Source organism: Oncorhynchus masou, chromosome 15 (assembly GCF_036934945.1).
Source record: "Oncorhynchus masou masou isolate Uvic2021 chromosome 15, UVic_Omas_1.1, whole genome shotgun sequence".
NCBI classification, from domain to species: Eukaryota; Metazoa; Chordata; class Actinopteri; order Salmoniformes; family Salmonidae; genus Oncorhynchus; species Oncorhynchus masou.
The window spans coordinates 42,016,299-42,030,678 of NC_088226.1; the positions used below are offsets into that span (position 1 = coordinate 42,016,299).

Consider the following 14,380-nt stretch of genomic DNA (forward strand, 5'->3'; position numbering starts at 1 on the left):
CTTTCTCCCACCACTCTCTCCTTCTGTCCCTCCTATGGCTCTCACCCTGCTTTTATAAGCAGTCTCAGTGTTGACATGGAAACGATGAGAACTGGGAAGTGCAGCCGGTTGCTTGGGTTTATACTCACTGCTGTGTAAAGCCTTCTCAAGTATCTCAAGTGAAGAATACTGTAGTCCGAGCCCTGTGAGATGTAGCCTTGGCTTTTACAGACCGAATGAAGGGTGGGTGAACTGATCTGTTTCAAGTGTGAGAGCGATGCTCATAGTGGGGCTGAGACAAACTGTAGTAGGACACATCTGAAGGTGAAACTATCTGCACAATCTGCTGTGTTAGATGAGCAGGAAGTGAGAGTGATAAAAAAAAATCCCCCCCATGCTCTGTAAAGCTTGGTTATAGACTGAGAGAGAGACTTCTGCTTTCACTAGTGATGGATGATTCTTATCCTCTTCTAGCTCCTTTTGGCATCAGTCTCTCACAACATGGACTGTACCACAAGGATGTCTCACTAGATTTTATTATTCAACTTTTCCTTTTCATTGTCCTGGGCAGACCTCTAAGCACCTTCTTGAACAAAGGGTGGACAGAAGGCGTGGTGATGTAGAGGGGACTTCTGGGCTATTTGATCTTTGACCCAGATCTTAACCCCTGCAAGCAAGGCCACAGCTGGCCTCTTTCACGAGGCACATGTCCCTGCTGCCCCTCCCTTTTCTTCCCTCTTCCAGCCCTCCCTCCTTCCCTGTGACTGACAACAATACCCTATCATCTGCCACAGCCCACAAAGACGCTCATGTCACCCTGATAAAATGTAGAGTGCTTGTTGCCCCCTTAGAAAAGGTTGTGTCAGGTAGGAAGCACGGTTTTAAGGATCATTGTTACTGTGGACCGAAAATGTCGTTGCTCATTAATGTTTTCTACAACAAACAAAAAAAGTTTAATTGACATCCTTCCATTGAAAATAGTCATCTTTGAAGAAGGAAAAAGCAAATAATATTCACTGCATGAAGACGTATGATATCCCACTGATATTGATGTTGAGATTCCTTGTTCCTCTTCTAATGAATGCCAAGATGAAAAACAGAAATGTACAGTGCATTCGTAACGTATTCAGACACCTTCCCTTTTCCCACATTTTGTTACGTTACTGCCTTATTATAAAATTGATTAAATAAACAATTTCCCTCATCAATCTACACACAATGCAAAGCGAAAACAGATTTTTAGAAATTGTTGCAAATGTATTTCAAAAAGAACTACACAGAAATATCTTATTCAGACTCGAGGCTGTATATTGCTGCAAAAGGTGCTTCAACAAAATACTGAGTAAAAGGTCTAAATATGTATGTAAATGTGATATTTCTGTTTTATATACACACGGACACACATTTGGTAAAATGTATAACCTGTTTTTGCTTGGTCATTATGGGGTGTTGTGGGTAGATTGATGAGGAAAATTGTTTATTTAATCCATTTTAGAATAAGGCTGTAATGTAACAAAATGTGTAAAAAGGGAAGGGGTCTGAATACTTTCTGAATGCTCTGTACATGCCTAGCTATCCTCTCTTTCTGAATGCTCTGTACATGCCTAGCTATCCTCTCTTTCTGAATGCTCTGTACATGCCTAGCTATCCTCTCTTTCTGAATGCTCTGTACATGCCTAGCTATCCTCTCTTTCTGAATGCTCTGTACATGCCTAGCTATCCTCTCTTTCTGAATGCTCTGTACATGCCTAGCTATCCTCTCTTTCTGAATGCTCTGTACATGCCTAGCTATCCTCTCTTTCTGAATGCTCTGTACATGCCTAGCTATCCTCTCTTTCTGAATGAGCAGGCAGACACTGATGTGCAGCAAAAACTAGGCTATTATCTGTGGGAACTGACAGATTACTTTTGTATTTTGAAATCCATGTTTGGAGAAAGCCTTTGTACCGCGTAGAGTAGATAAGAGGTGTGTGTGTGTGTGTGTGTGACAGGGACAAGAGTCCCAGACTCAGTTCAGCCAGTTCACCAGGCTGGTAGCTTCTCTGGATCTTCTACATAACAAAGACATAAAGAAAGCACCATGAGTCTGTCTTGGTAAGCAACACAAGGATTGTTACTTCTCTTTCTAGATCACATGGCTCTTTTCTTGTTACCAAGAAGCCATAACGGAAGACGGTGTAACTGACATGGATTATTTGGCAACAAACCACATCGACTCGTTTAAATAGTTCCTCTCCTAGAAATCTTTGTGATTTCCGTCTCTTATTCTGGTTATGCTAAATGTAATGGAGCCTGTACTTGAACTTTTCAGTAAATCTCAATGGTTTCATGTATTTTGTTTTGAGCCGTCTGTGAGAACCCAGTATGACCTGTTTGTGTACTAGTGAATTATTAGCTGAGGAGCAGCGACTAGGCTACATTTGGAACTCAGCTTTCCTGTCTGCCACAGTATATGTGCCAACTTACACTTCATTCTATCAACATTTGTGATGCATTTCTGAAAATAACATTGCATGAAATCTTCCATGGAGAGAGATATTTTGCAGCATTGAAGGTCCCCAAGAACACAGTGGCCTCCATTCTTCAATGGAAGAAGTTTGGAACCACCAAGACTCTTCCTAGAGTTGGCCGAACAAACTTTATGGCGGAGTGGCCAGACGGAAGCCACTCCTCATGCATCATGTTGTGGTGATGTTTTCCAGTGGCAGGGACAGGGAAAGATGAACAGAGCAAAGTACAGAGAGATCCTTGATGAAAACCTTCTTCAGAGCACTCAGGACCTCCGACTGGGGCGAAGGTTTACCTTCCAACAGGACAATGACCCTTAGCACACCACCAAGACAATGCAGCAGTGGCTTCGGGACAAGTCTCTGAATGTCCTTGAGTGGCCTTGACTTGAACCCGATAGAACATGTCTGGAAAGACCTGAAAATAGCTGTGCAGCTCCCCATCTGACCTGACAGAGCTTGAGAGGATCTGCAGAGAAGAATGGAAGAAACTCCCCAAATACAGGTGTGCCAAGCTTGAAGCATCATACCCAAGACTGCTGTTCTTTCTGCCAAAGGTGCTTCAGGAAAGTACTGAGTAAAGGGTCTGAATGCTTATGTAAATGTGACATTTCAGTTTTCTATTTGTAATAAATTAGCAAAAAATTCTAAAAACCTGTGTTTGCTATGTCATTATGGGGTGTTGTGTGTAGACTGAGGCAAAATAAAGCTATAACGTAACATAAAGTCAAGAGGTCTGAATACTTTCCGAAAGCACTGCGCCACCGGTATGATGCAAAACTACTTGTTTACTGTTCTAATTATGTATGGCATATGGCCAATGTAGGGAAAATGGAAAAGAAAACACCGCACACTGCTGCTCATGTTCCCAGGTGATATTTATTTACAACAACGTTTCGACCCTTAGGTCTTCAATTGGCATCCATATCCCAGGTGGGGGTGGAAGGTCCTATGTACCTAATATATAGGGGCAGTACTCATCTCATCACTTCCTGAAACAGGAGGTAAAAAAATATATATATCATAATATTAACATTCAATGGGGCGGCAGGTAGCCTAGTGGTTCGAGGCTTGCGTCAGTAACTGAAAGGCAGTTTTTTATTTAATTTACCTTTATTTAACTAGGCAAGGCAGTTAAGAACAAATTCTTATTTTCAATGACGGCCTAGGAACAGCGGGTTAACTGCCTGTTCAGGGGCAGAACGACAGATTTGTACCTTGTCAGCTCAGGGATTTGAACTTGCAACCTTCCGGTTACTAGTCCAACACTCTAACCACTAGGCTACCCTGCCGCCCCACTGCTCCCAGATAGGTTGTCTTAACTGGCTTGGCTATCAAATAAAAATATATATATTAACATTCAATGATCTATATAAACGCTGGGGCTGGCTATGGGAGTATAACACTTAAATGAGAGCTGCACACTCTCGGAGCTCAGATGCAAAAATGTAATGTCCAATGTTTCGACAGACAAGCTGTCTTCATCAGGGTATAATGACAAACACTGCGTGACACGTTTATATAGTGTCCAAAGACACACTGGTGTCTGTAAACATGGCTGGGTGTGGCCTGATTGGTTAATTCTCATATATTAAAATGGCATACAATAAACATGAATGGATAGCGTACAGTCATGGATACAATTTGGCTACATAAGCCTACAAACATTTACAATGAATAGCAAAACCACAATAATCACAAGAATGGCTTCAAAGTCCACGTTGAGACCGAAGGCAGCAAGGGTCTTTTATATTAAAGATCCAGGCAGCCTCTCATTTTAACAATAAATTGTCGAGGTAATCAGATTTAACCACTATCGCTCACGTACAGGGGTCTTTTAAAAACCATACGTGGGGGATATTTAAAAATGGGTTTCAATTGTGGGTCAGTATCAATAATGTATCAGTGCTTCCTGATAATGGCCTTAAATGCCTTCTCCAATGGTGAGTTTTGGGTAAAGCATGATTGGACTTTGACTTTTGGTTTAAGGCTTTAGACCTTCAAAACAATCCTTGGCATGTTTTACCCAATTGTCTTTGTACCCTGTTTCCTTAAATCTCTGAGTGAGGTCCTTGGTCTGTTTCTGATAAGAAGCATCAGAGCTGCATATTCTTCTGATACGACTGCATTGACTTATAGGGAGACTTTTAATAAGTGGACGTGGATGAAAGCTGTTACCTCTAAGGAGGGTATTTCTGTCCGTGGGTTTCCAATAGAGACCTGCAGAGAGGGAGGTTTTGTCGTTAATAACCATCACACAAAGAAAGCTGATTTGTGATAGGTCATAATTAATGGTGACGTGAAGGTGTTCATTCATGGTGTTAAGGTAAGCATGGAATTCCAAAAGATCTTCCTGGATAGTTTCAAATATCAAAAGATTTAAATTCAAATATTTAAATTCAAATATCTCAGAATTTGGAGAAAATTGGAGAGAAAGGGGTCAAGGTTTGGATTCAGCACCACCTGTTTTTTGAACATTCCTAGATATAGGTTAGCATGATTAGGAGCATCAGTGCTCCTCATTGCTGCCCCTTTTAGTCTGGAGGAAAAAGTCTCCTCTGAAGAGAAAATAGTTGGAGGTTAGTACCAGTTCAGCCAAATCCACAATACAATTACTGCTGGGAATAGCATTAGAGGGCCATTCATTGAGGTAGAACATGAGGGCCTCTAGGCCGCCCTGATGGAGGATGTTAGTATATAGACTGGTAACATCGAGTACACAGAATTAGAATTTTCAGGTATATGGTCCACAGATTTTTTCATTTTTTTTTTTAAATCATAGTCTCTAGTAGACATGGGGAGGGATATCACCCAGGGTTTCACAAAATGGTCTACAAAGGTAGAGATATTCTCTATCAGAGATCCATTACTACTCACAATGGGCCTGCCTGGTATAGGTAGTGTCATGCGCTTGTGAATTTTGGGTAGAGCGTATATGACCGCTGTGGTTGGGCAGTCAACTTTCATAACCTCATATTCGGTCTTTGTAACTTCCCCTTCATTCAAAAATGTTGATTTATCATTGATCATAGACCTGAATTGATCAGTAGGGTCCTAGGGGAGTCTTTTGTCAAATTCATCGTCACTAAGTTGTCTCAGTATTTCGTTTTCATAGCCTGCTGTATTTAGTATCACTATTGCACCTCCTTTGTCAGCAGGTTTTATAATCATACTGGAGTAATATTTCAGTTCCATAAGAGATTCTTTCTCTGCTTTGGACATATTGTGGATTACATTATATTATTGTTTTTCTTAGCCAGGAGATTATGTACATCTTTCTCAACTAGGCGGCAACATATTTCTCATGAGAAGGATTTATTTTAGGTGTTAACAATTAGAGGTCGACTGATTTTTATGATTTTTTTTCAACGCCGATACCGATTATTGGAGGAACAAAAAAAGCAGATACCAATGAATCTGACAATTTAAAAATAGATATGTTTGTAATAATGACAATTACAACAATACTGAAAGAACACTTGACTCACGAAAGTGCTGTTTGAATGAATGCTTACGAGCCTGCTGGTGCCTACCATCGCTCAGTTAGACTGCTCTATCAAATCATAGACTTAATTATAACAGGCTCGTATTTTAAATCAAATCAAATGTATTTATATAGCCCTTCGTACATCAGCTGATATCTCAAAGTGCTGTACAGAAACCCAGCCTAAAACCCCAAACAGCAAGCAATGCAGGTGTAGAAGCACGGTGGCTAGGAAAAACTCCCTAGAAAGGCCAAAACCTAGGAAGAAACCTAGAGGAACCAGGCTATGTGGGGTGGCCAGTCCTCTTCTGGCTGTGCCGTGTGGAGATTATAACAGAACATGGCCAAGATGTTCAAATGTTCATAAATGACCAGCATGGTCGAATAATAGTAAGGCAGAACAGTTGAAACTGGAGCAGCAGCACGGCCAGGTGGACTGGGGACAACAAGGAGTCATCATGTCAGGTAGTCCTGGGGCATGGTCCTAGGGCTCAGGTCCTCCGAGAGAGAGAAAGGAGAGAATTAGAGAACGCACACTTAGATTCACACAGGACACCGAATAGGACAGGAGTAGTACTCCAGATATAACGCCATGGCACAACCCAAGGGGGGGCACCAACCCAGACAGGATGACCACATCAGTGAATCAACCCACTCAGGTGACGCACCCCTTCCAGGGACGGCATGAGAGAGCCCCAGTAAGCCAGTGACTCAGCCCCTGTAATAGGGTTAGAGGCAGAGAATCCCAGTGGAAAGAGGAGAACGGCCAGGCAGAGACAGCAAGGGCGGTTCGTTGCTCCAGAGCCTTTCCGTTCACCTTCCCACTCCTGGGCCAGACGACACTCAAGCATATGACCCACTGAAGAGATGAGTCTTCAGTAAAGACTTAAAGGTTGAGACCGAGGTTGCATCTCTCAATGGGTAGGCAGACCATTCCATAAAAGTGGAGCTCTATAGGAGAAAGCCCTGCCTCCAGCTGTTTGCTTAGACATTCTAGGGACAAATAGGAGGCCTGCGTCTTGTGACCGTAGCATACATGTAGGTATGTACGGCAGGACCAAATCGGAGAGATAGGTAGGAGCAAGCCCATGTAGCTTTGTAGTTTAGCAGTAAAACCTTGAAATCAGCCCTTGCCTTGACAGGAAGCCAGTGTAGGGAGGCTAGCACTGGAGTAATATGATTAAATTTTTGGGTTCTAGTCAGGATTCTAGCAGCCGTATTTAGCACTAACTGAAGTTTATTTAGTGCTTTTTCCGGGTAGCCGGAAAGTAGAGCATTGCAGTAGTCTAACCTAGAAGTAACAAAAGCATGGATTCATTTTTCTGCATCATTTTTGGACAGAAAGTTTCTGATTTTTGCAATGTTTCGTAGATGGAAAAAAGTGTCTTAAGGCTTTGGGCCACCACGGGCTGCCAGCACTTCAATGTGACTTGGCATAGATTCTACAAATGTCTGCAACTTCCTGTGTGGATGCACCCCATGCTTTCAATATAATTTGTGTCCCTCATTTACACAAGTGTTTCCTTTATTTTGATACCTGTAAAATGGACAGAGGTATTGCTCGAGTCGCTACAAAATGGAATATAACTTTGCTGATAATGTTTGGAATGAGACCAGTTCATGTGTACAATATCTACAGACCTGCATCACAATACATACTACACAACGAGGATGCGGAAGTGAATTGCTGTTCTGGGTATGTTTCTCAAACATGGAAAACCACAAACTGTAAAACCCTTGCTGGTGCCGTTCTAGCTGTGACAGTACCCAGGCCTACCTTGACCCCCTATCTCCTGACCCAAATATGGCTGTAACCCTACCCAGTCTGTGAGCTCTCCCAGTGACGTCACCATGCACCCGAGAGGCCCAGGCCCTTTTTCCGAGATCAGATTTATGGGCCTTTGTGTCGTAGGCCCAGACATAGCCTCTTCCCAACTGGCACCCTATTCCCTATGTAGTGCACTACTTTTGACCAGAGCCCTTGTGTAAGGTAGTGCACTACAGGAGAATAGGTTGCAATTTGGGACGCACCCAAGGGCTCGTCCGCAGTGCACTGTATAGGCTGATAGGCATGGTTCCCTCTCACAGGCCAGGGGCCTGTTCAGTGTTTCCACTGCAATCATTTAACTGTGGCGCTGCACCACGGAAAAATCATTCCCGCCACACCAAAAAAAGATGACACATTTACTTTCCCTCTGCAAACAAAACGAGTAATGAATAGAAAAACCAGACAACCCCATAGTAGAATAGTTTGTCTATTTACTTAGTCGTCTTGTTGTGCGTTCTATGCGAGATAAATATTTATTTCAAGGCGCATTCAAACTGCAAGCGCCATGGGGAGGGAAACGTGCATTTTGACAAGCAGTCAATGCAATACAATTCCTAATGTAATGTGGGAAACCGCTGTTTTAATGTCCTTTTGTTAAAAAGAGCGCATTCCAGCTTTACATTCCTAATTTATTTATTTCTCCATTCCTAAATATACGCAAACTGCACCGTTTTAAACCTGTACATTTTAGCAGTGGCATAGGTAAGCACATTCTGAAATTAGATATATTTTTTTTTAAGGGGTCATGTTTTGTTCAATTTTAGGATCACATTGAAGTAATAGGTAAACAATTGTGCAAGTCCACTTTGTTTTCTGTTACCTGGGACATTAATGCAAGTTAAAGTTTCATTTTAAATATCAGTCTGACTGAAAAATGTGTTTGGAGTGGACTGTAAAAATGCAATGTCAACCTTTGTCCTATAGTGATTATGTACCCATAAAAAAATGGTGATATATGACGCTATGGCCCCAAATCAGCTTAACTCACAGTTGGGCTATAGCCTGGGCAGAGGCTAAGTGCAGGCAGTGGCAAATCTTTTCAAATATTCCTTTCTGGTGGAGGAGCAGAACAGGTTTGTGTCTGTCTGTCTGTCTGTCTGTCTGTCTGTCTGCGATGCTTACATGCTGGAGCAGTGACTGTCGGATGAGGAATGCGCTGTCTTACTGCAGTGAGCCAGTTTATAGGTCCATATCATGGGCTGGATAGAAGCAGTCCACCATCTTCTACCAACTGAATAATTGCTTTATTTAGCTAGCAAATAGATCCAAGTTGGCCAGACTTGAAATATAAAGATCAGCTGGCTGCTGGCTACTCACTACTGCGTTGGCTTGTGCTTGAGAGACCTGTGTACATTTTCTGTAATGCCTGCTACAAGAAGTGAGTCATTATTGGTGAATCGCGATGTTGTCACCATGGGCGATAGACTATGCTGTCGTAATGTCACCCAACCCTAGTATTGACCCTGATGAAGTGATCATGGTGGTTGTTCAAGGCTTTACTATCTATGTTCATTGCATTTTTGGTCGAGGAAACAAGCAGAAGTGCAGTGACGGGATGTGTTGTCCTGTCCACCTTTTTGAAGAGATGCACTACAAGCCTTACTGTCTGTAACCCCATCGACCATACATCCAGGCCTCAGAGCTGTGGCGGCAGCAGGCTTTGCTCCTATCATCACTGGGGCTGCTGTTAGGCTTCTCCTTGGCTGTGGCTCTGCTGTCATAAAGCTGTACTACACCTCACTGCAATTTCTACCTTCTTAAATGAGATTATCTGTTTTTACCACTGCTCTCGAAGTGCCAGCATGATTTGGATACATGTTCCGCAACAATTATTTTTGTATTTGTATTTTTGTATTTGAGCTGCGTTCACTTCCGAACATAGAATGAAATGTTCCCTCATTCAGTCCGAGTCTAATGTCTCTCATTGCAGATCTTGTAGGCCTAAGTTCAACAGTCAAAAGAGGAAAGAAATGCTTAAGCCTGTCGTGCTTGTCTCTTTAGGTTGCTGGAGACGGACAGTAAGTCCCTCCGCTCTGTGAACGGATCCAGACGTAACAGCGTCTCCAGCCTCGTGTCCAGCTCCTCGGCTTCCTCCAACCTGTCTCACCTGGAGGAGGACTCCTGGATCCTCTGGGGACGCATAGTCAATGAGTGGGAGGAGGTCCGAAAGAAGAAGGAGAAGCAGCTCAAGGTGAGACACTACTAGGCTATAGGTTCCTCTGGAAGAGTTACAGGAAACTCTTTCGACCTGGGGAAGCTGATCCCAAGTGGCTCCCTTGGGCTTAACCCTGGCCTTCTGTAAGGTGGAGGCAAGATGGTGGATGTTCCCCATGACACAGGTGACCAACGGTTGTCTATGAGCCAATGTATGCTTCGGACTTACTGCTAACCTTGTGCATTAGTCGTACCATAATGAGATCCTGTTACTGTTATAAGACTGTGATGGCAAGCTAGCAACAAGTAACTAACACAAATATTTGTAATCAATGAAGTTAGTCGACTTAGCCCGCACTGTACAACAGCTTCTATGTTTCATGTTGTAGATACTTTATTGTTCAGGTCTAATTCCAAAGGCCAGGTACGTCCCTCAGTGACCCCTACTGTGGCTGTTTTGTCATTGAACTTACGGTGTCAGTTCTGGTCTAGTTTTTTGTTCTCAGTGTCCCCTGCAAACTGATCGTGTGTCATGCCCCTTTGCACTGAAACCATATTTATTCTACTATAGTTGCTACAGCAGTGATTTCCACTAGCGCTGGCTGTCGGCACTTTTTCCACTTAAATGAACTAGGCTACTTTTCAATTCACAAGTCAGAAAAAAGCCTGCTGAGCCCTCCATCTTCTAGCAATCTATTGATAGGACGGGCGCCTGTCAGTCACAAAGTGAGCGATGACAGGGAATCACTGCTGATCCTCTTTGGTGTGTGTGTGTGTGTTGTGATTGCAGTCAAATTTCTACATGAAGGGAGAGAGCATGAAATTGAAGACCACACCTAAATTACATTCGATTTGTATTTGAGCAATATGATTGGCCATGCATTCAAGCACCACCATGCTCCCGCGAATCACTTCTCGAGCAGTACATGAGTTGATGCCTTTACACAGCACATGGGAGCTGTCCAGAGCAAAAAGAAGTGGCCATCAATCTACTCTTTGAGCTTATTTATTTGGGGGAAAGAGATTTACAAAAGTAAACCTTGAATAGTGAACATACAAGCACATACAGTTGAAGTTGGAGGTTTACATATATCTTAGCCAAGTACATTTAAACTCAGTTTTTCACAATTCCTGACATTTAATCCTAGTTAAAATTCCCTGTCTTAGGTCAGTTAGGATCACTACTTTATTTTAAGAATGTGAAATGTCAGATACTATTATAGTAGCGAGAATGATTAATTTCAGATTTGATTTCTTTCATCACATTCCCAGTGGGTCAGAAGTTTACATACACTCAATTAGTATTTGGTAGCATTGCCTTTATATTGTTTAACTTGGGTCAAACGTTTCGAGTAGCCTTCCACAAGTTTCCCACAATATGTTGGGTGAATTTTGGCCCATCGCTCCTGGCAGAGCTGGTTTAACTGAGTCAGGTTTGTAGGCCTCCTTGCTCTGCCCCCAAATTTCTGTATGATTGAGGTTAGGGCTTTGTGATGGCCACTCCCATACCTTGACTTTGTTGTCCTTAAGCCATTTTGCCACAACATTGGAAGTATGCTTGGGGTCGTTGTCCATTTGGAAGACCCATTTGTGACCAAGCTTTAACTTTCTGACTGATGTCTTGAGATGTTGCTTCAACGTATTCAAATAATTTTCTTTCTTCATGATGCCATCTATTTTGTGAAGTGCATCAGTCCCTCCTGCAGCAAAGCACCCCCACAACATGATGCTGCCACCCCCGTGCTTCACGGTTGGGATGGTGGTCTTCGACTTGCAAGCCTCCCCCTTTTTCCTCCAAACATAACTGTTTGGCCATAATGACCATCGTTATATTATTATTTCATCAGACCAGAGGAAATTTCTCCAAAAGTAGGATCGTTGTCCCCATGTGCAGTTGCAAACTATAGTCTGGCTTTTTTATGGCGGTTTTGGAGCAGTGGCTTCTTCCTTGCTGAGCGGCCTTTCAGGTTATGTCGATATAGGACTCGTTTTACTGTGGATATAGATACTTTTGTACCTGTTTCCTCCAGCATCTTCACAAGGTCCTTTGCTGTTGTTCTGGGATTGATTTGCACTTTTCGCACCAAAGTACGTTCATCTCTAGGAGACAGAACGCGTCTCCTTCCTGAGCGGTATGACGGCTGTGTGGTCCCATGGTGTTTATTCTTACGTACTATTGTTTGTACAGATGAACAAGGTACCTAAAGGTGTTTGGAAATTGCTCCCAAGGATGAACCAAACTTGTGAAGGTCTACAATTTTTTTTCTGGGGTCTTTGCTGATTTCCTTTTATTTTCCCATGATGTCAAGCAAAGAGGCACTGAGTTTGAAGGTAGGCCTTGAAATGCATCCACAGGTACACCTGCATTTGACTGAAATTATGTCAATTAGCCTATCAGAAGCTACTAAAGCCATGACATTGTTTTCTGGAATTTTCCAAACTGTTTAAAGGCACAGTCAACTTATCGTATGTAAACTTCTGACCCACTGAAATTGTGATACAATCTGTCTGTAAACAATTGCTTGACAAATTACTTGTCATGCACTTGCCAAAGGTCCTAACCGACTTGCCAAACTATTGTTTGTTAACAAGATGTGTGGAGTGGTTGAAAAAAGAGCTGTAATGACTCCAACCTAAGTGTATGTAAACTTCCGACTTCAACTGTACAAGCTGCCTACTATTGATAGTTTACATAAGAAAGCTATAATAATACCTAGCATTAGTCTTGGCTAGCCTACTGTATCTCTTTTGGAGCGTTTTTCTTAAGGGGCTTCTCAAAATTACATACTTTAAAAACAAAAATGAATGCAACTAAAGCAATACAATTCTAAAGAATAGAGTAATGGCTTGCATTGCTAAATTATATTACACAGCTTTTTAATACGTATCATAATAACCAAATGTAGCCTATTAACAGCTGAATATAGAGAGAAAGCATGCCAACCTATAGGTCTCGCATGACCCCAATGCATTTAAGAACGACACCATGTTCGGCCGAGTAGATTTTTGGCCAACTGGCCTGACTGGGACAGTGAAGGGGGAAAAAGTGAATTTGATCAGTGTCATTTCCTGATAGTTGCTGGTTGAAAATACAATCTTGCATGAGAATGTACCAGAGGCCACTAAAATAAAACTTGTTAGGCAAAATAAATCTTAACATTCCGCCCCCAGCCTGGGGGAGCCTGGCTACTTGTGCTGCAGTGATGGTTGACTTCAAGTTGTAGAAACATCTCAAGGATGCACAATGGAAGCAGGATGCACCTGAGCTCAAATACGAATCTCATAGCGAAGGGTCTGAATACTTATGTAAATAAGGTATTTCTGTTTTTTAAATTTTAATACAAAAAAAAAACATTTCGAAACCTGTTTTCGCTTGTTATTATGGGCTATTGTGTGTGTGGATTGAGGAAAAAAATATATTTATTCAATTTTAGATTAAGGCTGTAATGTATAAAAATCTTAAGAGGGAAGGGGTATGAATACTTTCTGAATGCACTGTATCTGCCATATGGGGCTGGTGTAGAAGTGGTAGAGAATCCTCATCAGTCATAACTGGGCCGTACCAACATGACTTTGGTATTTCACAATTTCCAGAGAAGAGGCCTAAGCTACAACACCTCCATGTGACCAGAGGTGTTGTAAGACGTCGTCTAACTCATTTTAATCATCACATTGGGGCGGCAGGTAACCTCGTGGTTAGAGCGTTGGACTAGTAACCAAAAGGTTGCAAGATCGAATCCCCAAGCTGACAAGGTAAAAATCTGTTGTTCTGCCCCTGAACTAGGCAGTTAACCCACTGTTCCTAGGCCGTCATTGAAAATAAGAATTTGTTCTTAACTGACTTGCCTAGTTAAATAAAGTTTTTTTTTTAAAGTGATTCAACAAAGAGATTGCTCAATTGACATTGCTATCTCCTCTGACCAAGTTGAGTGTGAGCATACTACTTTTCTGTTGTATCAACAAAAATTCAATTTGTGACTGACCACCTCTTTTCTGTTCTATCTTGCAAAATTTGAAATTGTGTTTTACATTGGATAAAAGTACAAAATGGCATCGTTTACTGCAGTTGAGGAACAATGGAAAAGTAATTCTGGTTTGAAAGTTGATAAACTTGTAACCCCATTTTTGAGAGATTTTCACGTGAATGTGTTGATACACCTACTGCAGATCTCATATTTGTCTACACCCATTCAGCATTGTTCACACCCTCTTAATCCACCCATCTCTTTAAGGATTCACATGCGAGGCCATGCGCTAAACGGAGCAATTAAGGTAGTGTAGTTCACATGTTCACGAAATACAATAGATGGCCGTAATCACACCCAGAAACACCTGATTAACTTGATGGGTCATGTAATCATCTGGTGAAGTGGAGTCTTGTTTAGTTGTTTTGTTTAGACATGTAGCTAGCTAGCTAAACAATTAACC

General features: G+C 42.0%; 1 protein-coding gene across 9 annotated transcripts in view; it reads left to right on the plus strand.

The window, feature by feature from the left end:
* Positions 1-14,380, plus strand: part of LOC135556260 (ecotropic viral integration site 5 protein homolog) — a 96,991-nt gene that overhangs the window by 33,470 nt on the left and 49,141 nt on the right. For 8 of the 9 annotated variants that reach the window (XM_064989304.1, XM_064989303.1, XM_064989308.1 and 5 more), the window contains exon 3: positions 9,800-9,989. In XM_064989304.1, the coding sequence (XP_064845376.1) occupies positions 9,800-9,989 (190 nt within the window). Of the gene's footprint in view, positions 1-8,823; positions 8,872-9,799; positions 9,990-14,380 lie in introns of those variants that run through there. The other variant, XM_064989312.1, reaches the window with a different exon arrangement.